General features: G+C 51.4%; 1 protein-coding gene across 3 annotated transcripts in view; it reads left to right on the forward strand.

Annotated features, from left to right (window-relative positions):
• LOC147120898 (NHS-like protein 1) overlaps positions 1-23797 on the forward strand; it is a 160753-nt gene that overhangs the window by 61608 nt on the left and 75348 nt on the right. For all 3 annotated transcript variants that reach the window (XM_085979304.1, XM_085979310.1, XM_085979317.1), the window contains exon 2: positions 18153-18305. In XM_085979304.1, coding sequence (XP_085835430.1) covers positions 18153-18305 — 153 coding nt within the window. The remainder of the gene's footprint in view (positions 1-18152; positions 18306-23797) is intronic.

Below are 23797 nucleotides of genomic sequence, written 5' to 3' on the forward strand. Positions count from 1 at the left end.
CTGAAAGACGGCACCTCCGACAGTGCAGCACTCCCTCAGCACGACACTGGGAGTGTCAGCCTAGATTTTTGTGCTGAAGTCTCTGGAGTGGGAACTTGAACCCACGACCTTCTGACTCGGAGGCGAGAGTGTGACCCAGTGAGCCACGGCTGACTATAAAGACAAGTGCTAATGTTTCTGTTCCCTGTAGCTACCAGGTTGGAAGCTGACTGCAGGGCAAGTGTTAATTGACACAATTAATTCATAGGTTGAACGAAAATGTAAACTGCACCCAGGAACCCACTCAACGTGCAATTAGCCTGTTACGGGTCGTCTCAGTGGCCCATGGGCAGTACGAGTTTGCTGCGGTGACTTCCTAATTCGACGATTGAAATGCTGCATTAAACATTTCCCAGAGCCCAGTGTTTCGTCCTTTTCAGTTCTTGCGGTGATCTGACATTCTGTCCGTGAATGCACTACTAACTCCCTGTTTAATGGTGGGGGTGGATGAGAGAATCACTTGGCTTCGATTTGTCCATTTTACCCGATAGTTTGTTCATTTGAGACCATTTTAATTGAGGTTGGAATGGTGTGTAGTAACTCCTTAGTTCAGCTGGTCTCTCCTCCTGTCTCCATGATTTCCCCTCTGGACTGGCCTTAAATAATTGCTTTTCCAAGTCAGTTGCCTCTGCTCTTAGCTGGTCAGGGCTGAGCACTCACAGGGCCAAGGACCAGATGTAGAAGAAAGCTCTACCCCCGCCAAAGTCTGGCCTTGGAAGACCACCCCTCACTGCAGCAGTGGGAGATCTGCTTGCTGTTTGTGGCAACATCACAAGCGGATGTCGAAAGAATGATTACAAACAGCCAACAGAGGGGAATCTCGCATTCTCCCCAGCCCTCCAGGTATCCTTAGAGTCTCCGTGAAACTCATTGTTGTTAGAACTGGCAGAGAAATGAGATATTCATCCCTTTAGCCTGAGCTAGATTCAAATCCTAACCCCAGAGGTGAAATTACAATGTTAACTCATTGCACCGCACAGTCCTCCTGACACTGATTTGTGCACAGCAAGGCCCCACAAGCAGCAATGTGATAATGACCAGATAATCTGTTTCTTAGTGATGGTTGTTGAGGGATAAATATCTGGCCAAGACAACAGGGAGAACGGCCCTGCTCTTTGTCACAATAGTGCAAATGATTTTTTTGAACACAAAATCTAGGCTGACACTCCCGTGCAGTACAGAGGGAGCGCTGCACTATCGGAGAGGCAGTACTGAGGGAGCGCTGCACTATCGGAGGGGCAGTACTGAGGGAGCGCTGCACTATCGGAGGGGCAGTACTGAGGGAGCGCTGCACTATCGGAGGGGCAGTACTGAGGGAGCGCTGCACTATCGGAGGGGCAGTACTGAGGGAGCGCTGCACTGTCGGAGGGGCAGTACTGAGGGAGCGCTGCACTGTCGGAGGGGCAGTACTGAGGGAGCGCTGCACTGTCGGAGGGGCAGTACAGAGGGAGCGCTGCATTGTCGGAGGTGCAGTACAGAGGTAGCGCTGCACTATCGGAGGGGCAGTACAGAGGGAGCGCTGCACTATCGGAGGGGCAGTACAGAGGGAGCACTGCATTGTCGGAGGGGCAGTACTGAGGGAGCGCTGCGCTGTCGGAGGGGCAGTACTGAGGGAATGCTGCACTGTCGGAGGGGCAGTACTGAGGGAGCGCTGCACTGTCGGAGGGGCAGTACTGAGGGAGCGCTGCACTGTCGGAGGGTCAATACTGAGGGAGTGCTGCACTGTCGGAGGGTCAGTACTGAGGGAGCGCTGCACTGTCGGAGGGTCAGTACTGAGGGAGTGCTGCACTGTCGGAGGGTCAGTAGTGAGGGAGCGCTGCACTGTCGGAGGGTCAGTACTGAGGGAGCGCTGCACTGTTGGAGGGGCATTATAGAGGGAGTGCTGCACTCTCGGAGGGGCAGTACTGAGGGAATGCTGCACTGTCGGAGGGGCAGTACTGAGGGAGCGCTGCACTGTCGGAGGGGCAGTACAGAGGGAGCACTGCACTGTCGGAGGTGTTGTCTTTTGGATGATCCCCCCCTTGCTGGGAAATACATGTGCATGGGCAGAGGTTAAGGGCTCCGCTGTGGCTCCGTGGCAGCAACTCTCGCCTCCGAGTCAGGATGTTGCTCTAGAGACTTGAGCACATAATCCAAACAATAACAGCTTGTATTTATATAGCGCCTTTAACGTAGCAAAACGTCCCAAGGCGCTTCACAGGAGTACGATAAGACAAAAAATTTGACAGCATGTAGATGAGAAATAGGAGGAGGCCAAGGATAGATCCTTGGGGGACATAGAAACATAGAAGATAGGAGCAGGAGTAGGCCATTCGGCCCCTCGAGCCTGCTCCGCCATTCAATGAGATCATGGCTGATCATCCAAACTCAGTACCCTGTCCCTGCTTTCTCCCCACATCCCTTGATCCCTTTAGCCTTAAGAAATATATCTTGAATATATTTAATGAATTGGCCTCAACTGCCTTCTGTGGTAGAGAATTGCACAGGTTCACCACTCTCTGGGTGAAGAAATTCCTCCTCATCTCAGTCCTAAATGACTTACCCCTTATCCTTGACTGTGACCCCTGGTTCTGGACTCCCCCGCCATCAGGAACATCCTTCCTGCATCTAGTCTGTCCAGTCCTGTTAGAATTTTATAAGTTTCAATGAGATCCCCTCTCATTATTCTCAACTCCAGCGAATATTAGCCCAATCGACCCAATCTCTCCTCATACGTCATTCCTGCCATCCCAGGTATCAGCCTGGTGAATCTTCACTGCACTCCCTCCATGGCAAGAACATCCTTCCTCAGACACCAGAGGTAACGATGCGGGAGCGGGAAGAGAAGCCATTGTAGGTGATTCTCTGGCTACGATTAGATAAATAAGAATGGATCCAGGCGAGTGCAGCCCCACTCAGCTGGACGACGGCGGAGAGGCGTTGGAGAAGGATGGCGTGGTCAAGCGTGTCAAAGGCTGCAGACAAGTCAAGAAGGACGAGGAGGGATAGTTTACCTTTGTCGCAGTCACAAAGGATACCATTTGTGACTTTGATGAGAGCCGTTTCGGTACTGTGGCAGGGGCGGAAACCTGATTGGAGGGATTCAAACATGGAGTTGCGGGGAAAATGGGAATGGATTTGGGAGGCGACAATACATTCAAGGGCTTTGGAGAGGAAAGGGAGGTTGGAGATTGGGCGGTAGTTTGCAAGGACAGAGGGGTCAACGGTTGTTTATTTGATGAGAGGGGTGCTGACGGCAGATTTGAGGGAGAGAGGGACAGTACCTGAGGAGAGAGAACCGTTTACAATGTCAGCTAACATGGGAGCCAGAAAAGAAAGTTGGATGGGCAGCAGTTTGGTGGGAGCAGAAAGAGAGTATCCGGGCTCTCGGTTTAATGTCTCATCCGAAAGACAGCACCTCCGACAGTGCAGCGCTCCCTCAGAACTGCACTGGGAGTGTCGGCCTGGATTATGTGCTCAAGTCTCTGGAGTGGGACTTGGACCTACAACCTATAACTCCGAGGCGAGAGTGCCACCACACTCAATGCACTTCAGATATGTTCCAGCAACCAAGGCCTGCTTCACATTGGTCAGATATTTTTAGGTCAGATTTGCTCAGTTAGCACCTTTTGCCTCTAAGCCAGAAGGGTGTGGGTTGAAGCCCCACTTCAGGATTTGAACAAATAATCTAGGACTGACACTCCAGTGCAGTACTGAGGGAGTGCTGCACTGTCAGAGGTGCTGTCTCTCGTTAGACTCGTTTCTGGTGGATGTTAAAGGCCTCCTGGTACCATTTGAAGAAGAGGAAGGCACTCTCCCTTAATGCCAAAAAAACCTAGGTTAACTAGTCGTTCAACTCATTGTCATTTTTAGTATCTTGCTTTGCACAAAATGACTGCTGTGATTGTCTACATTACAACAGTAACTGCACTTGGAAATATTTCACGACATTCAGATGTATCTGAGATATATATGTAGCTTTAAAAATAAAAGTTTTTTTATGATCATTATTCTGCTTGATGTAATACATGCCACTAAATTGAAAAAAGACTTGTATTTCTATAGCGCCTTTCGCAACCTCAGGACGTCCCAAAGCACTTTACAGCCAATGAAGTACTTTTGAAGTGTAGTCACTGTTGTAATGTAGGAAACGCTACAGACAGCAATGTGATAGTGACCAGATCATATCTGTTTTTAGTGATGTTGATCAAGGGATAAATATTGTCCAGGACACCGGAGAGAACTTGTGACGTAGGATCTTTTACGCCACCTGAGAGGCCTCGGTTTAACGTCCCATCCGAAAGACGGCACCTCTGACAGTGCAGCACTGCCTTGGTACTGCACTAGAGTGTCATCTTGGACTAAGCACCCAAATCCCAGGGACCTGAACCCACGACCTTCTGACCCAGAGAGTGCTATGGCTGACCCCATAGGTAACAAAAGAACAGCAGCCTGAAGTTAGTTAAAATCTCAATTCAGCACCATGCAAGAGGTCCTAGGCAGTGGCTCTTGATTGATCTACATCTCGCTCCGAGTGTATAAGATTCTGTATCTCTGTATATGGTTCAGGGTAGTGGATAAGCGATGCTAATCTTCAGTGTGATGCTGCATTAGGATCCTAATCTGGAGTACACTTTGCGAATACTATTCCCACAGGCCCGGCTTTGGCAGGTGGCTGGGGATCGGGTGTTTTTCTTCCTCGATTTTCACCGCACGGCTCATCCTTAATGAATCTCATTCATTAAACATTGCTGAATTATTGTGATTAATGAGGGGAAGGAGAATGAAAGACCATATTGTGAGCCCTTGCCGTCTGAGATAGCAGTTTGGTCAAACACGGCTCAGTACATCAGGCTGGTGCGGTGGGAAATCCTGCAGTGGCTTGTTCAGCAATAAATTAACGCTCACATTGACCTGAAATCCTAATTAGAGCTATTTAATAAAATGCAACTAACTAACCTTATCAATGTGCAAAGTTAATATTTCTAATATGAAGAGTAGAGTAGGTGGAACCGAGTGTTACAGGCTGGAATCTAATCGAGGGGTTCGGGGGTTTTACCCGGGAGTGAGTTACAGGCTGGAATCTAATCGAGGGGTTCGGGGGTTTTATATAGAATACCGGATACCCGGGAGTGAGTTACAGGCTGGAATCTAATCGAGGCATTCGGGTGGTTTATATATAGAATAATGGATACCCGGGAGTGAGTTACAGACTGGAATCTAATCGAGGGGTTTGGGGGGTTTATATATAGAATAATGGATACCCGGGAGTGAGTTACAGGCTGGAATCTAATTGAGGGGTTCGGGGGTTTTATATAGAATACCGGATACCCGGGAGTGAGTTACAGAGTGGAATCTAATCGAGGCGTTCGGGGGTTTATATATAGAATAATGGATACCCGGGAGTGAGTTACAGGCTGGAATCTAATCGAGGGGTTTGGGTGGGTTTATATATAGAATAATGGATACCCGGGAGTGAGTTACAGGCTGGAATCTAATCGAGGGGTTCGGGGGGTTTATATATAGAATAATGGATACCTGGGAGTGAGTTACAGACTGGAATCTAATCGAGGGGTTCGGGGGGTTTATATATAGAATAATGGATACCCGGGAGTGAGTTACAGGCTGGAATCTAATCGAGGGGTTTGGAGGGTTTATATATAGAATAATGGATACCCGGGAGTGAGTTACAGACTGGAATCTAATCGAGGGGTTCAGGTGGTTTTATTATATATAGAATAATGGATACCCGGGAGTGAGTTACAGGCTGGAATCTAATCGAGGGGTTCGGGTGGTTTATATATAGAATACCGGATACCCAGGAGTGAGTTACAGACTGGAATCTAATCGAGGGGTTCGGGGGGTTTATATATAGAATAATGGATACCCGGGAGTGAGTTACAGGCTGGAATCTAATCGAGGGGTTCAGGGTGGTTTATATATAGAATACCGGATACCCGGGAGTGAGTTACAGGCTGGAATCTAATCGAGGGGTTTGGGTGGTTTTATATAGAATAATGGATACCTGGGAGTGAGTTACAGGCAGGAATCTAAGGGAAGGGTTCAGGGGGTTTATATATAGAATAATGATACCCGGGAGTGAGTTACAGGCTGGAATCTAATCGAGGGGTTCAGATGGTTTATATATAGAATAATGGCTACCCAGGAGTGAGTTACAGGCTGGAATCTAATCGAGGGTTTCAGGTTGGTTCATATATTGAATGATGGATACTCAGCCGAGAATCAGATTGAGGTTGGTAGGGTGGATGATACCTGTACCAGCCTGTGCCTGGTGAGTGACAGTAACATAGCTGAATCAATGGTAGTGGCCAGGCATAAATCTGGATTGGGAAGAGTTAAATGCCAGCAATTATACCAATTGACACTTTCAATAAAGCTGCCAAATGACTGATTTACAAATATCCCACACTGTCTGGTGTAGGAGCTACATATATTTTTCATTCCATCATGGTATGTGGAATGCCAATGGTTGCATCTTCAACTCGCTTCCCTCCCCTGACACTGCCTCTCCCATCACCCTCATGCCCTCTCCAGCCTCATCATATCCATGCAATCCACCTTCTGCTCCCTTGACTCCATTCCCACTAAATCCTTGACGGCCCAATTTCCCTCCTTGGCCACCCTCCTCATGCCAGCTGCCATTGTAAATGGTTCCCTCTCCTCAGCCACTGCCCCCTCCCATTCAAAACCACCGCCATCACACCCCCTCCTCAAAAAACACCCACCCACCCACAAGCCCCCTGTCCTTGCAAACTACTGCCCCATCTCCACCCCCCATCTCCTGTAAAATCCTTTAATGTGTTGCAACCTCCTAAATTCTTGCCTATCTCCCTGGGATTCCCTGTCGGAATTAGGAAGGCAAATGGCATGTTGGCCTTTATTGCAAGGGGGGGTTGGAGTATAAGAGTAAGGAAGTCTTGCTACAACTGTACAGGGCCTTGGTGAAACCACACCTGGAGTACTGTGCACAGTTCTGGTCTCCTTATCTGAGAATGGACATACCTGCCTTAGAGGTGGTGTAACGAAGGTTCACTAGATTGATTCCTGGGATGAGAGGGTTGTCCTATGAGGAGAGATTAAGTAGATTGGGCCGATACCCTCTGGTGTTTAGAAGAATGAGAGGTGATGTCAAACATGTAAGATTCTGAGGGGGAGTGACAGGGTAGATGCTGAAGAGGTTGTTTCCCCTGGCTGGAGAGTCTAGAACTAGGGGGCATAGTCTCAGGATAAGGGGTTGGCCATTTAAGACTGAGATGAGGAATTTCTTCACTCAGAGGGTTGTGAATCTTTGGAATTCTCTACCCCAAAGGGTTATGGATGCTGAGTCATTGAGTATATTCAAGACTGAGATCGATAGATTTTTGGACTCCTGGGGAATCAAGGGATATGGGGATCGGGCGGGAAAGTGGAGATGAGGTAGAAGATCAGCCATGATCTTATTGAATGGCAGAGCAGGCTCGAGGGGCCGAATGGCCTACTCCTGCTCCTAATTCTTATGTTCTTATGAACCCCTGCAATCAGATCTCCCACAGTACCAAACCAGCATTAACCAAGCTCATGCATGACATTCTCTGTGACAGTCACCACCGTGCATTATTCTTGCTCATTCTCGACACTGTTCTTCCGCACCTGCTCTGTTGTCCAGCTCAGTGGGACTGCCCTCGCTTGGTTCCACTCTTACATATTCGGTCTTCGTCAGAGCATCTCCCGCAATGGCTTCTCATCCCATCACTACACCATCACCTTGGGAGTCTGCCGAGGATCCCTCTTTAGACACCCCTCCTCTTCCTTTTCTACATCATCCACAGATACTGTGGTGGGGGCTTTAAACCACAAACGTCAGACTCAGAAGCAAAAGTGTTACCAGCGAGCCAAGCTGACAACTCACACATATGGACTGTAAAGAACAGGAACAATTGGAAAACGGGATGGGTGCAGGTTAACCCAGGTTTAATTATTGTGATAGTCCCATATTTAAAATGCTGAGCTTTGAATTTGCAAAAATTTAACCTTGTGTAAACTCCTGATGTGTGTGTGTGTGTTGTCTTCTTAGGCAGAACCGAGGATGACTTGCTTCCACACTAAAAATGAGTTCTCAGGTGACTGATGAGTCCAATGCAGGACCTACAGTCTCTGTCACAGGTGGGGCAGACGGTGGTTGAAGGGGCGGGTGGGTGGGGTGCTTGGGTTGACGTGCGCTCCTTACGCTGTTTGCGCTTGGCTTCCGCTTGCTCCCGGCGAAGAGACTCGAGGTGTTCAGCGCCTTCCCAGATGCTTCTCCTCCACTTTGTGCGGTCTTGGGCCAGGGATTCCCAGGTGTCGGTGGGGATGTTGCACTTTTTCAAGGAGGCTTTGAGGGTGTCCTTGAAGCGTTTCCTCTGCCCACCTGGGGCTCTCTTGGCGTGCCGGAGCTCCGAGTAAAGTACCTGTTCTGGGAGTCTCGTATCGGACATGCGGACGATGTGTGTATGTGCGTGACTGTGTGTGTGCGTGTGACTGTTTATGTATGTATGCGTGTGTGTGCGACTGTTTACGTGTGTGCGCGCGTGACTGAGTGCATTTACGCGTGTGTGTTGGTAGCTACAGTAAGGGGAGGGGGCTGCAGGAATGACTGGTGATACTGACCATTAGGAAGAGCAATTAGAAGGAGCAAACCTTTATGCTTCAATTGAAAATAAAGGGAGAGAAGTGCTGGCAATACGCAGCAGGTCCAACAGCAACACAAAAGGGAAAAGACAGGTTAATGTTTGCAGCCCTTACAGAGTCTACATCCGAATCGCTAACCTGGCCCTTTCCCTTTAAACTTGCTGGTGGACCTGCTGTGCCTTTGCAGCCTTTTCTACTTTTATTTCAGATTTGCTGTGGTTTTTTTATATATCTTGTTTTAATCTGGAACATTTCAGATGAGCTTTTGACAGACTCTGGAGACAAACCTGGAGAAATGAGCTGCAGTTTTGTTAACCATAGATTTTATGAGAAAAACTTGAGTCTTACTAAAAAAAAGTAGAAAGTTGCAAACAAAAGATCGCAAAACAAACCCACGTATACTTCAGATTAGACGGACCTTAGCACAGCTTTCAGTTCCAGCCAAGACATCCATCCCCTCAGCAATAATTACAACCAATGCAATCGGATCTTCAAGGAAGTGAGAATTAAGTGAGGGAACACAAGGGGGGCTGGAGCTGATAATCTGTGTGTGGAAAAAAAAATGCAGACTGCATTAGCGATTCCACAGAGGTTCTTTTGTAAAGATCCAGCTATTGACTGCTGTGAGGAGGGGGAAGGGGGGGCCGAGAGAGGCCGGCCAGACAATGACCCCCTCGCCGACAGGACTGAATCCGCTTGGCTTTCGCTTCACTTCACGTGTTGGCTCGCACAAGAGGGGGGGAATCTCTCTGCGAGTCTGTCGCCTAGCAACACATGGAGGGCGGGAGAGGGGAGGAGCGTGAGTGAGTGAAAGGGAGGGGGGGTGGGTGGGGAGACCACTGCTGCCTTTTATATGTTTGTCTTAGTCTTGAGAGACAGGGGACTAAAGGGCAGGTGGACTTAAAGAGAAGATTGCAACTCATTCCATAACTTGTGGTTCTTCTGTCTATGGGGCTGATGCTTCTCAAATTGAGCCTGTGATAGGACACCCGAGTGGGGAATGCATGCGTCCCGGTGAGGTGCGACCTGTGACTTTTTGGTGGGCTAAATGGAAGAGATAATATTTCTATACTGGCCTTCCTTCAGCTGAAAGAGAGAGAGAGAAAGACTGCTTCTAAACTTAAGCTTATTGGGTTACAAGCCTTTCTTCAAAGAAAGCAAGCCTCTCTCTACTTCCGCCCCTCCCTTTCCCCAAAAGGGAAACATCACATATCAAGTTAACGACTACAAGCAACTGTTTTGGCAAAAAAAAAAGGGACCCCTCTTTCTTCCCTGTGAGTCTGCGGAAGGCTTTGTGAAGTGACAGCACGTTTCTGGCAAGCTCGCTGCTTTGCATCTTGTTATGACGCCTCAAAGACTTTGAAATAAATTTAAAAAAGAAATGGTGGTGTTTATAAACAGAAAGTTGGAATCCCTCGTTAAGCTCTTCAAGAAAAAGGGTGAGTTCAGCGACTTCTTTCTCTCTTTCCAAAGTTTGCTGGGTGCAGGTGGCGTGCCACAGTGTGAAGAGGCAGCCTCTGGTACTGAAGGAATTTGTATTGTTGGTCAGGGCCACTGCTGAAATTTCCTTAATTATTACACCGCTCGAAAACTTAGGAGAAGGGCGACAGAGCATCACTGAGGTTGGAGAGGGTTTTTAAATGTGTATAAAAGCCTGTAAACTGTAGGAGGAGAGGGCGGGAGGGCGAGGGGAGGGAAGGATGGAGGGGGAGGGGAGGGCGAGAGGAGGGAAGGATGGAGGGCGAGAGGAGGGAAGGATGGAGGGCGAGAGGAGGGAAGGATGGAGGGCGAGGGGAGTGGGGGGCGAGAGGAGGGAAGGATGGAGGGCGAGGGGAGCGGAGGACGAGAGGAGGGATGGAGGGCGAGAGGAGGGAAGGATGGAGGGCGAGAGGAGGGAAGGATGGAGGGCGAGGGGAGTGGGGGGCGAGAGGAGGGAAGGATGGAGGGCGAGGGGAGCGGAGGGCGAGAGGAGGGATGGAGGGCGAGAGGAGGGAAGGATGGAGGGCGAGGGGAGTGGGGGGCGAGAGGAGGGAAGGATGGAGGGCGAGGGGAGCGGAGGGCGAGAGGAGGGATGGAGGGCGAGAGGAGGGAAGGATGGAGGGCGAGGGGAGCGGAGAGCGAGAGGAGGGAAGGATGGAGGGCGAGAGGAGCGGAGAGCGAGAGGAGGGAAGGATGGAGGGCGAGGGGAGAGGAGGGAAAGATGGAGGGAGCGGGGGGCGAGAGGAGGGAAGGATGGAGGGCGAGGGGAGCGGAGAGCGAGAGGAGGGAAGGATGGAGGGCGAGAGGAGGGAAGGATGGAGGGCGAGGGGAGCGGAGGGCGAGAGGAGGGAAGGATGGAGGGAGCGGGGGGCAAGAGGAGGGAAGGATGGAGGGCGAGGGGACGGGAAGGCGAGGGAGGGGAAGAGCAAGCAGAGGGCATGAAGGTCCAAGAACCCATCAAGAATGTTTTTGCTCTTCAGCTGTTCAACCATTGTTGGCTGCACTCTATAGTGTAAACTCTATCGGGCAACGAGGGATGGTCAGGAAATGCTGGCTTTGCTCACGATGGCCAAATCCCGACAATGAATTAACAGCTAGCCTACAGCGATATCTGGTATTGTAGGCTGCTGGGCTATAACCGGAGGTTTAACTGGAGTAGGTGCAAGGGAGAGGGAGAAGGCCCTGGGCCTTTGTGCCCTGGGTGTCCATAGTAACTGCTTAAGCCCAACAGCTCACGCTGGTCCCTCCCCTGAAACTGGATGTAAAATCTGCTTTAAAAAAAAAAGTCTTGTGTGTTCGAGCCAGAGATGGTGAGCTCAGTCTGGATTTCAATGTGATGGGGTTGGAGGACAATGTTTTTGGAATTTACTTGAGTGCCTGCTTCTACAGCAATGACAACTTGCGTGGAGGGGTCAAGAACGAGAGGCCAGAGATACAAAACTAAATGCCAATGATTTAGAGCAGAGGGCAGGGAAAGCTTCAATCACACAGAAAGTTGTGAAGCTATGGAATTCACTTCCAGTGTTAGTGGCTGAGGCGGAAACTGTGTTGACATTGAAGATTAGATTGGCTAGGTGGATGACGGAAATGGGGTTGAAAGGATATGGGAACAGGGCGGGTAAATGTCATTGGAACTGTTTGCTGGTATGGAGGGTAAACACCGACACAGACTGGATGGGCCGAATGGCCTGTTTCTGTGTTGTAATTTCTGTGTATTTCTATGTATCGTGGTCCCTAAGTACAGAAAGATGCATCATAGAATCACACGGCACAAAAGGAGGCCATTCGGCCCATTGTGCCTGTGCCGGATCTCTGAAAAAGCCGTCCAATTTGTCCCATTTCCCCCCCCCCCCCCCGGCCCACCCCCCACTCTTATTCGCATAGCCCTTCACTTTTTCCTTTTCAAGTATGGATCCAATTCCCTTTCGAAAGTTACTACTGAATCTGCTTCCACCGTTCTTCCAGATCACAATAACTCGCCGCCCAAAATAAATTCTCCTCACCTCCCCCAGAGTGTCCCAGAGAGCTTTACAGTGAGGAGAAAGGGGCCTAGTTCCGACGCACGCTCCTGGGTGCGGGGCTCTGCGATGCGTTGGGATAACAGACCCTAAGAACAGACCTTGTGACTGGGCGGGAGCTGCCCCTTTCAGGGACTGCACTTGAAAAGCAGTTGTCGGTTTTCAAATGTTTACACTGGAGCTGTGCTAGATTTTGTTCACCCAGTTAAAAAGGTTTAACTCGTGCAGGATGCTTTCTCTCAGTTTGGAGTTTGCAATCTGCTTGGTTCGGTGGAAGGAGATTGCCAGCAGTACCTGCCCAGTTAACGGAGCCGGCAGAGACATCATGAATCTAACGGTGCCCAGTTCCTTCGTGGTGCCCCAGTGTCTCATTTAAAAACCCTTTTTCATTCGAACAATTTATCTTTTTGCTTTTGCTGCGTATGTGGTGCTGGTGTGATTGATGGTCCCACCAGGGATGCAAGTTACTGTGAGAGATCTTTGTGGTACCTTCCCTTTGTTTAGCTGTTTACTGCTGTACCCATGCATTGCAATCTTATTCATCAATATAGACAGAAAGACTTACATTTATATAGCACCTTTTACGACCATCGGACGTCCCAAAGTGCTTTCGAGCCAATGAAGTACTTTTGAAGTGTAGTCACTGTTGTAATATAGCCAATTTGCACACAGCAAGCTCCCACAAACATGATAATGACCAGGTAATCTGTTTTTAGTGATATTGATTGAGGGATAAATATTAGCCAGGACACCGGGGAGAACTCCCCTGCTCTTCTTCGAAATAGTGCCGTGGGATCTTTCACATTCACCTGAGAGGGCAGACGGGGCCTCAGTTTAACGTCTCATCCCAAAGGTGGCACCTCCGACAGTGCTGCACTCCCTCAGCACTGCACTGGAGTGTCAGCCGAGATTTTGCGCTCAAGTCTCTGCAGTGGGTCTTGAACCCACAAACCTCCTGACTCCGAGGCAAGAGTGCTACCCACTGAGTCATGGCGGACTCAGTGCTCAGTATATAACTCAGTACGCTAAATAATGCACAGGATCATATCTCAGCATGGTTTATACACTGCAGTATATACTGTAAGGACTGTACCTCACAGCCCTGGTTTATACAGGGCTGTATATACTGTAAGCACTGTACCTCACAGCCCTGGTTTATATAGGGCAGTATATACTGTAAGGACTGTACCTCACAGCCCTGGTTTATACACTGCAGTATATACTGTAAGCACTGTACCTTCCACCCTGGTTTATACGCTGCAGTATATACTGTAAGGACTGTACCTCACAGCCCTGGTTTATACGCTGCAGTATATACTGTAAGCACTGTACCTCACAGCCCTGGTTTATACAGGGCAGTATATACTGTAAGGACTGTACCTCACAGCCCTGGTTTATACAGGGCAGTATATACTGTAAGGCCTGGTTTATACACTGCAGTATATACTGTAAGGACTGTACCTCAGTCCTGGTTTATACACTGTAGTATATACTGTAAGGACTGTACCTCACAGGCCTGGTTTATACAGGACAGTATATACTGTAAGGACTGTACCTCACAGCCCAGGTTTATACAGGGCCGTATATACTGTAAGGACTGTATATACAGCCCAGGTTTATACAGGGCAGTATATACTGTAAGGACTGTACCTCACAGCCCAGGTTTATACAGGGCCGTATATACTGTAAGGACTGTATATACAGCCCAGGTTTATACAGGGCAGTATATACTGTAAGGACTGTACCTCACAGACCTGGTTCATACAGGGCAGTATATACTATAAGGACTGTACCTCACAGCCTAGGTTTATACACTGCAGTATATACTGTAAGGACTGTACCTCACAGCCCTGGTTTACACAGCACCAACTGGCAAGGCTTCCTACATTGGAATGTTTGGAGGCTTTCTACATATAGACTAACACATTTGAGGGGTAAATCAGTGACACTACACTGCAGGATTGGATCTATTGTAGTTATTTTCCTGAACTCCCAACAATGTTCCCCACCCTCACATGTCTTGCAAGCTCAGCTGTTGTGACACATTCTGGGAGAGTTGTGAGCTCCAGTCTCCCAAAGTTGATCTCCCCAAGGCTCAATAAGCCTTGAAGGGTATTCTAGCTATGCAACTCAGCCCAGTTCAGTATATCTGCAGTATGTGTCATTTCCCCCCTCCTCCTCTTCGTATCTTGGACATGTTGACTCCTTGCTGGGGTATGATTCTTAAGGACATAAGAACATAAGAAATAGGAGCAGGAGTAGGCCAATCGGCCCCTCGAGCCTGCTCCGCCATTCAATAAGATCATGGCTGATCTGATCCTAACCGCCAATCTACTATCACTGAACCATCTCCTGAATCTAACAGAATTAGACACACGAAACAGGAGCAGGATCAGGCTACATGGCCCCTGGGCCCGCTCCGCTACCCACAGGGCCATGACCGATCCGAACCTAGACTCATGTCCGAATTCCTGCCCGTTCCCCGTAACCCTTAATTCCCTTTACTTCTAGGAAACTGTCTATTTCTGTTTTAAATTTATGTAATGATGTAGCTTCTACAGCTTTTTGGGGCAGCATATTCCATGGACCTACCACCCTCTGAGTGAAGTAGTTCCTCCTCATCTCAGTTTTGAAAGAGCAGCCCCTTATTCTAAGACTCTTCGTCTCTACTTGATTCAGGATGACACAGCGATTTCCTCTCGTGACCTTAAAGGAGCGGGTAAACTTCCACATGTTAGCCACTGAACAGAGCTACATTAAAGGGTACGATGCTCCCTTCTTTATAAAACAGCTTGACTTCGAACCTACCCTGAGCAATACTTAAACAAATTGTAAGTGGTTTCCTATATCTCCTCCTTTAACAGGCTGCTTAAAAGCTATCTCTTTGACCTCTCCTAATGTCTCCTCAAAAGTAAGATACTGCGGATGCAGAAAATCTGAAATAAAAACAGAAAATGCTGGGAATACTCAGCAGGTCAGGCAGCATCTGTGGAGAGAGAAACCGAGTTAATGTTTCAGGTTGCTGACCTTTCGTCAGATAATGATCTGTTTTTTAGTGATGTTGGTTGAGGGATAAATATTGGCCAGGACACCAGGGATAACTCCCCTGCTCTTCTTCGAAATAGTGCCATGGGATCTTTTACATCCACCTGAGAGAGCAGACGGGGCCTCGGTTTAACATCTCACCCGAAAGACGGCACCTCCGACAGTGCAGCACTCCCTCAGCACTGCACTGGAGTGTCGGCCTAGATTAATGTGCTCAAGTCTCTGGAGTGGGGTTTGAACCCACGACCCTTTGACTCGGATGCGAGAGTGAGCCACAACCCACACCTAGTTTGGATTTATTTTGGGGGTGGGGTGGGGCCAGAATCCCGCCGTGTTGTGTTGTTGGATCCGATTTCCGGAGCCCAGCAGGTGACGCAGACCCAGGTGACACTGGGCTCTCCGAGTCTGCCGCTGGGATAAGGGAGCCAGGCTGAGCAGCATGGGTGCTCGCAGGCTCCAGGAAGCTGCCGTACAAACGTGTTTGCTCAGCTTGGGAGAGGGTTACAAAGCTTTTGTGGGAGGAGTACGTGATGATCCTTCCATGAGGAGGGTGAGATGAGATGGTCCCCAGGGCAGCGACATTTTAGGAAAAGAATACCTGATACAAACAACGGGCTGACACCAGAACAAAAGGGAGGGCATACAATGATGGCAGCGATCATTATAGGAGCAGCGCTGGGCTTGTGTCAACTGGACTCGGGGGCTGTGTGTGTTCAGGTGCTGCTTGCTTATTACCCAGTTTACAAGCTCTCTCTCACTGGCTTTAACATCAGACACTCACTCGCTCTTTAAACATTAGCCACTTTTAACATGACTGCAGCGGGCGTGCCCCAACGCACGGGTCTTGCGGTCCCTGGCACTGGAGGTAAACGTCCTGACCTTTGCTCGGCCGATGGCTAGGGGGTTCGGCGACCCTCCAGGATTGTCCTGGAGCCTGCAGGAATTGAAGATTAATCATCTGGATCACCGCCGTCAGGAACACCCAGGAGAAAAACCATGGGGGCATTAGAAAAAAAAATAACGTTTCTTTTTTCATTTTCTTTGAATACCGTTGTTTATTGGTTATGGAAATACTGGAGATGGGGGAGAAAGGCCGTTTGGAAGGGCGGGAGGACATGTGATGGAACCTCCATGATTACATTGAACTAGAGCTGCCAACCCTACCACTGGCAGAGGGGCAGCACTTTATTCCTGGGCCTATGCATCTACTGTCAGCGTTGCAACATCAGTCGTCATATTATTAATGCTGTGTATGTCTCTTTCCTATTCTTGTTGCAGTGTACAAATTATGATCTTGTGTACAGGTGCCATTTCCTAGTCAACATAAGAACATAAGAAATAGGAGCAGGGGTAGGCCATTCAGTAAGATCATGGCTGATCTTCTACCTCAACATCCACCTTCCCGCCCGATCCCCATATCCCTTGATTCCCTTAGTATCCAAAAATCTATCCATCTCTGTCTTGAATATACTCAACGACTGAGTATCCACAGCCCCCTGGGGTAGAGAATTCTAAAGATTCACCACCCTCTGAGTGAAGACATTTCTCCTCATCTCAGTCTTAACTGGCCGACCCCTTATTCTGAGACTGTGACCCCTGGTTCTAGACTCCCCAGCCAGGGGAAACATCCTCCCTGCATCTACCCTGTCAATCCCCCTTACGAATTTTAGATATTTCAATGAGTTCGCCTCTCATTCTTCCAAACTCTAGGGAGTATCGGCTCTACAAAAGCCGCTCTTAGTTAACGTGATGGCAGAACTGGGTTGCCAGCGACAGTGCCCGGAAAATTAACCTGCCGTTCCTGGAGACCCCAGGACAGTCGGGCAGGTTTGGCGAACCCTGGTTCCCCCACGTGCCAAGTTATTGATCTCACTGCCGAGCCAGAAGCTTCTGTGCGGAGGTGGAAGGAGGAACACCAATAGGGGGAGACGTCCGAGACCATGGTGGTTCACCTCTCGGAGGCTCACATACAGCCACGGGGGCCAGCATGTGTGAGATCCCATTGCCAGTGCCGACCCTTGCTAGCCCTGGCGTGGGGGGTCGAAGACAGGATTGTAAAACTGTCGCCCTAATTCAGCGACCATGCTCGCAGTCGGTTATGTTCCACAGTGTCGGCAGTGGAGCCCTTGCGATTGCAAGCCGTTCTGTCACGGTCCCACAGGGGAAGGGGAGGGAAATGGCACTCAGACTAAGACCCATGTGTGCTCTCCCCTCCCTCTCTCTCTCCCCACCATTTGCTTTTTCTTTCCTAAGATCCTGGAATTTCTGGGAACGCTTGCCGTAATTTCGCAGTTCCTCCCCGCCTGTCACTTTTGTCCCATTGACTAAACCAAAGAACAAAATTGTGCCACGGGCTCACAAAGGTGCTTTTGTTCCGCATTGAGGCCACCCTGAATGGACCGAACTCCACCCAAGGCAGTTCACCATACCTCAGGCGTGGGTGGGACATTTGATACAGCAGTAATTAGACTTGTGATGTCTGGGATTTCCTGCCACTCAGTTGCCTTCTGTTGTGTGTCTGATGCATTTTCAATGTGGATAGCACAGGTGAGACACCAGCCTGGAGAAGTGATCACAATTAGTCTGCTCTTAGCCCCTCTCTCTTTGCTTGTCCTGCTCATACTGTATTATATCGTGACACAGGAGCTGGAATTGTTTAGAATTGATCAACAGCTCAAAAAGGTATGCAGGTAGAATGGTTGAGACCAGGACAGTGGAGTTGTAACAAATTTACAGATGTTGTAATGGGAAGATGGTTGGGTTGGGTTGATAAGACAGGGCTATGAGGAAAGAGCAGCGGGAGTGGGACTAATTGGAGAGCTCTTTCAAAGAACCGGTACAGGTGCGATGGGCCAAATGGCCTCCTTCTGCGCTGTGTGATTCTAAATAGATCAGACTGAGACAATCTTCCCTCTTCTTTTCTAGCCGTCTCTAACCTAGACGAAGAGAACAAATGGACGGTCCACTATAAAGCGTCATGGCACCAGCAGGAGAACGTGTTCCTCCCATCGAGCCGCTCTTCCTGCGTGGAGGACCTGCACCGGCAAGCCAAGGTTAACCTGAAAACTGTGCTGCGAGGTAAGGTCCTTCTCTCCGCCCCCCCCCCCACTTCCCCCCCCCCCCACTTCCCCCCCCCCCCCAATCTGCGGCATTTCCTGTTCTTTTGGTTCAGACTTTCGAATCCTTATTGAAAAGCCCCGCTTTCTATTAGCAATGCAAATCGAGGGCGGTGTAAAACGAGGCTTCCGATTCGCTGTGAGCCCGTTCCATTCTGCTGGCATTGACCAACTTCACCCCAAAACAGCCGAGGGAAGGCTATGCCAGGGCCTGTTTTAATTGGACCAATAGGGTAGCCCCAGTGTCACCTGACTGAAGTCAGCACCACAAGTGCCCCCTTTCAAAGGGCACCTGATGGAGGTCTTTAAGATTATGAAAGTGATCGGGTAGACGTAGAGAAGATGTTTCCACTTGTGGGCAAGACCAAAACTAGGGGCCATCAATATAAGATAGTCTCTAATAAATCCAATAGGGAATTCAGGAGAAACTTCTTTACCCAGAGAGTGGTTAGAATGTGGAACTCGCTACCACAGGGAGTGGTTGAGGAGAATAGCAGACAGGAAACTTTTTTTATCCGGCACCGACGGGACCGGCGTGGTGCCGGTTTTATCAAAAAGTCCGGATTACAGAGAGGTATAGTAAAAGGTACGAGAGCCCCGTACACAGCAACAGATGCAGGCTTCCCTGTTGCTTAGCAACAGGTGCAGGAACCCCGGCCACAAGACCCAGGTGTCCCTGTTGCTTAGCAACAGGTGCAGGAACCCAGCCACAAGACCCCAGGTGTCCCTGTGCTTAGCAACAGGTGCAGGAACCCTGGCCACAAGATCCAGGCATCCCTGTTGCTTAGCAACAGGTGCAGGAACCCCGGCCACAAGATCCAGGCGTCCCTGTTGCTTAGCAACAGGTACAGGAACCCCGGTTACACGGCCACAGATCCAGGAACGGCCACTAATATGAAGTAAAACTTACCTGAACCTACTCCTGAATTTTGCCGGTTAACAGAGATTTCCGGTTATTTAGGTGCCGGTAAATCGAGAGTTTCCTGTAGATGCATTTAAGGGAAGCTAGATAAACACATGAAATGAATAGAAGGATACGTTGATGGGTTAGATGAAGTGGGGTGGGAGGAGGCTTGTGTGAGTGTGACCACCAGCATCGACCTATTGGGCCGAATGGCCTCTTCCTGTGCTGGAAATACTTTGTAATACCATTTGTAATAAATTGAAATACGCTTAAAATAAAACAACAAAGTCCCATTCCAACAAAGTCAAAAGGAACCTGAGAGCACAATATCACAATGCTGTTGCGTGTGTCTATCGGGCACTTTATTCCCTGAGGAGCCCAGAAGGTGGTCTGAAGCTGGGAGAGCTGGAAAACCCGAGGGCCAGGTGTGGAGTGAAAACTGATTTGAAAATGAAGATTAGCTAAAGTCTGACATTACTGTTGGGTTAGGTAGCTGTGGTTTGACCCTGTGTGTAACCCTACCCGGAACAGTTGGCGAGCATGTGGTATCTGCACCTTCACTGTTAACTTCGGCAACACCTGGAGTCCGGCAGGGACATTATCCGCGGGTGGCACAGCAGCAGGGTGGGAGACTCGCGGACAATCGGCGTGCTGAGCAAATTGCCCAGGGGACGGGACAGAGAACAGCATCAGAACATATAAGAACATAAGAATTAGGAGCAGAAATACAAACAGAAAATACTGCAGATGCTGGAAATCTGAAATAAAACAGAAATGCTGAGAAACAGAGTTAACGTTTCAGGTCGATGACCTCTATAGAAACATAGAAGATAGGAGCAGGAGTAGGCCATTCGGCCCCTCAAGCCTGTTCCGCCATTTAATGAGATCATGGCTGATCATCCAAATTCAGTACCCTGTCCCTGCTTTCTCCCCATATCCCTTGATCCCGTTAGCCTTAAGAAATATATCTAACTCCTTCTTGAATATCTCTATCTATATATATAAAAGGATATGTCTGTCTGTCTGTCTCTCTGTCTGTCTCTCTGGCCGGCTATACAATCAAAAGTTATAGAGCGTACCTACACATATGTTATATCAAAAGAAAGCTCATCATTAGGGACTCTTGTAGGCATATTTACTTTTTGCTCGGACAAAAATTGTGCCGACGGTCGGACAAAAATTGTGCTGACGGTATCCAAAAAATGTTCAAAATTACTCTCATTATCCGCTCATTTGCATCGAGTGGGGGCGGGTTCATTGTGTGCGGGGGGCGGGGCCATCCTACAGTTGAGTGACGTGATGATTGACCGATCCTACAGTTCAGTGACCTGATGGTTGACCAATCGGTGCGTGTGTGGGCGGGCCTTAATCATTCTGAACCGAGGTGAGTCGCCGCCATCTTGATTCCAAAACTTTTCAATTTTCTTTTTCCCGCTTTCTGCGTCTTTTTAAAAAAAAAAGTTGCATTTAAAACACATATTGGTTTTTTTTAAAAAGTTAATTACTTCCAAATCTTTTATCTAATCTCATTAATTTTCCTACCTTTCCCCGTTTTTGCAGGTAGGCCTGGGCGTCTGTTGCCAGCCATGCTGGACCCTAGGCAATTGTTTTGTGCAAGCTCCTCCCACCCCCCACCCCCCCCCCCCCCCCGCTGGGCCCGATTCTGAACCACGGCCAGCCATCTTGGTAAAGCTGGCTGGGCTCACTGCAACCTCCTCGCGCTAAATTCACACTCGCGCTGCACGGCGCACGCGCACCTCCACACAGAGCGCGGCCAGAGGGAAGCGAGCAGGTTAGCCGGGGGGGGGGGGGGGGGGCTCGGAGGGGAGGGGGAGCGGAGAGCGTTACCCCGGCAACCGGGCTCGCCAGCCACAATCGGCCGTCTCAAGCCGCTCAGGCCCGGTCCCGGAGATCGGGAGGCGGAGAGGGGAGAAGGGTTACCAAGGCAACCGGGCCCGGCCAGCCGCAATCGGCCGTCTCAAGCCGCATCAGGCCCCGGCCTCCGGCGGGCGGGGCTCGGGCTGACCGGGGCGCTGCGCTCGGCATGTCAGTGCGTGGGGTGGCACGGAGCTCAGCGGAGCCATCGCCGGCAGAGGGCAGGGGGTCTGCTGGCTGCCCCCTCCCTTTCTCCCCCCCTCCCTTTCTCCCCCCCTCCTTCCCACCCTCCCCTCCTCTCCCCCTCTCCTCCCCCCCACCCCTCCCCTCCTCTCCCTCTCCTCCCCCCTCCCCTCCCCCTCCCCTCCCCCCCCCCCTCTCCCCCTCCCCCTCCCCTTCCTCCCCCCTTCCTCCCCCCCGCCTCCCCTCCCCCCCTTCCCGTCCCCTTTCCCCTCCCCTTCCCCTCCCTCCCTCCCTTTCCCCCCGCCTCCCTTCCCCTCCCCCCTCCCCTTCCCCCCTCCCCTCCCTTCCCCTCCCTCCCCTTCCCCCCTCCCCTTTCCCTCCCCTCCCCCTTTCCCCCCTCCCCTTTCCCCCCTCCCTCCCCTTCCCACCTCCCCTCCCCTTCCCCTTTCCCTCCCCTCCCCTTTCCCTCCTCCCCTTCCCCCTCCCCTCCCCTCCCTTTCCCCCTCCCCTCCCCTTCCCCCTCCCCTCCCCCCCTCCCTCCTTTCCCCCCTCCCCTCCCCTCCCCCCCTCCCCTCCCCTTCCCCCCCTCCCTTCCCCCCCTCCCCTTCCCCCCCTCCCCTTCTCCCCCCTCCCCTTTCCCCCCTTTCCTCCCCTCCCCTCCCCCCTTTCCTCCCCTCCCCTTCCCCCCTCCCCCTTCCCCACCTTTCCTCCCCCCCATCCCCCCACCCTTCCCCAGTCGCTCTCTCTCTTTCCCCCAGTCGCTCTCTCTCTTTCCCCCCAGTCGCTCTCTCTCTTCCCCCCCAACGCTCTCTCTCTTCCCCCCAGTCGCTCTCTCTCTTCCCCCCCCAGTCGCTCTCTCTCTTCCCCCCCCCAGTCGCTCTCTCTCTTCCCCCCCCCAGTCGCTCTCTCTCTTCCCCCCCCCAGTCGCTCACTCTCTTCCCCCCCCCAGTCGCTCTCTCTCTTCCCCCCCCAGTCGCTCTCTCTCTTCCCCCCCCAGTCGCTCTCTCTCTTCCCCCCCAGTCGCTCTCTCTCTTCCCCCCCAGTCGCTCTCTCTCTTCCCCCCCCAGTCGCTCTCTCTCTTCCCCCCCCCAGTCGCTCTCTCTCTTCCCCCCCAGTCGCTCTCTCTCTTCCCCCCCAGTCGCTCTCTCTCTTTCCCCCCCAGTCGCTCTCTCTCTTCCCCCCCCAGTCGCTCTCTCTCTTCCCCCCCAGTCGCTCTCTCTCTTCCCCCCCAGTCGCTCTCTCTCTTCCCCCCCCAGTCGCTCTCTCTCTTCCCCCCAGTCGCTCTCTCTCTTTCCCCCCCAGTCGCTCTCTCTCTTCCCCCCCAGTCGCTCTCTCTCTTCCCCCCCCAGTCGCTCTCTCTCTTCCCCCCCCAGTCGCTCTCTCTCTTCCCCCCCAGTTGCTCTCTCTCTTCCCCCCCCCAGTCGCTCTCTCTCTTCCCCCCCAGTCGCTCTCTCTCTTCCCCCCCCAGTCGCTCTCTCTCTTCCCCCCCAGTCGCTCTCTCTCTTCCCCCCCAGTCGCTCTCTCTCTTCCCCCCCAGTCGCTCTCTCTCTTCCCCCCCCAGTCGCTCTCTCTCTTCCCCCCCAGTCGCTCTCTCTCTTCCCCCCCAGTCGCTCTCTCTCTTCCCCCCCAGTCGCTCTCTCTCTTCCCCCCCAGTCGCTCTCTCTCTTCCCCCCAGTCGCTCTCTCTCTTCCCCCCCAGTCGCTCTCTCTCTTCCCCCCAGTCGCTCTCTCTCTTCCCCCCCAGTCGCTCTCTCTCTTCCCCCCAGTCGCTCTCTCTCTTCCCCCCCAGTCGCTCTCTCTCTTCCCCCCAGTCGCTCTCTCTCTTCCCCCCAGTCGCTCTCTCTCTTCCCCCCCAGTCGCTCTCTCTCTTCCCCCCAGTCGCTCTCTTCCCCTCTCTCTCTGCCCCCCAGTCGCTCTCTCTCTTGCCCCCAGTCGCTCTCTCTCTTGCCCCCAGTCGCTCTCTCTCTTGCCCCCAGTCGCTCTCTCTCTTGCCCCCAGTCGCTCTCTCTCTTGCCCCCAGTCGCTCTCTCTCTTGCCCCCAGTCGCTCTCTCTCTTGCCCCAGTCGCTCTCTCTCTTGCCCCCCAGTCGCTCTCTCTCTTGCCCCCAGTCGCTCTCTCTCTGCCCCAGTCGCTCTCTCTCTTGCCCCCCAGTCGCTCTCTCTCTTGCCCCCCAGTCGCTCTCTCTCTTCCCCCCAGTCGCTCTCTCTCTTCCCCCCCAGTCGCTCTCTCTCTTCCCCCCAGTCGCTCTCTCTCTTCCCCCCCAGTCGCTCTCTCTCTTCCCCCCAGTCGCTCTCTCTCTTCCCCCCAGTCGCTCTCTCTCTTCCCCCAGTCGCTCTCTCTCTTGCCCCCAGTCGCTCTCTCTCTTGCCCCCAGTCGCTCTCTCTCTTGCCCCCAGTCGCTCTCTCTCTTGCCCCCAGTCGCTCTCTCTCTTGCCCCAGTCGCTCTCTCTCTTGCCCCCAGTCGCTCTCTCTCTTGCCCCAGTCGCTCTCTCTC

Source organism: Somniosus microcephalus, chromosome 3, assembly GCF_052327205.1.
Source record: "Somniosus microcephalus isolate GS21.2 chromosome 3, FLI_Smic_1.0, whole genome shotgun sequence".
NCBI classification, from domain to species: domain Eukaryota; kingdom Metazoa; phylum Chordata; class Chondrichthyes; order Squaliformes; family Somniosidae; genus Somniosus; species Somniosus microcephalus.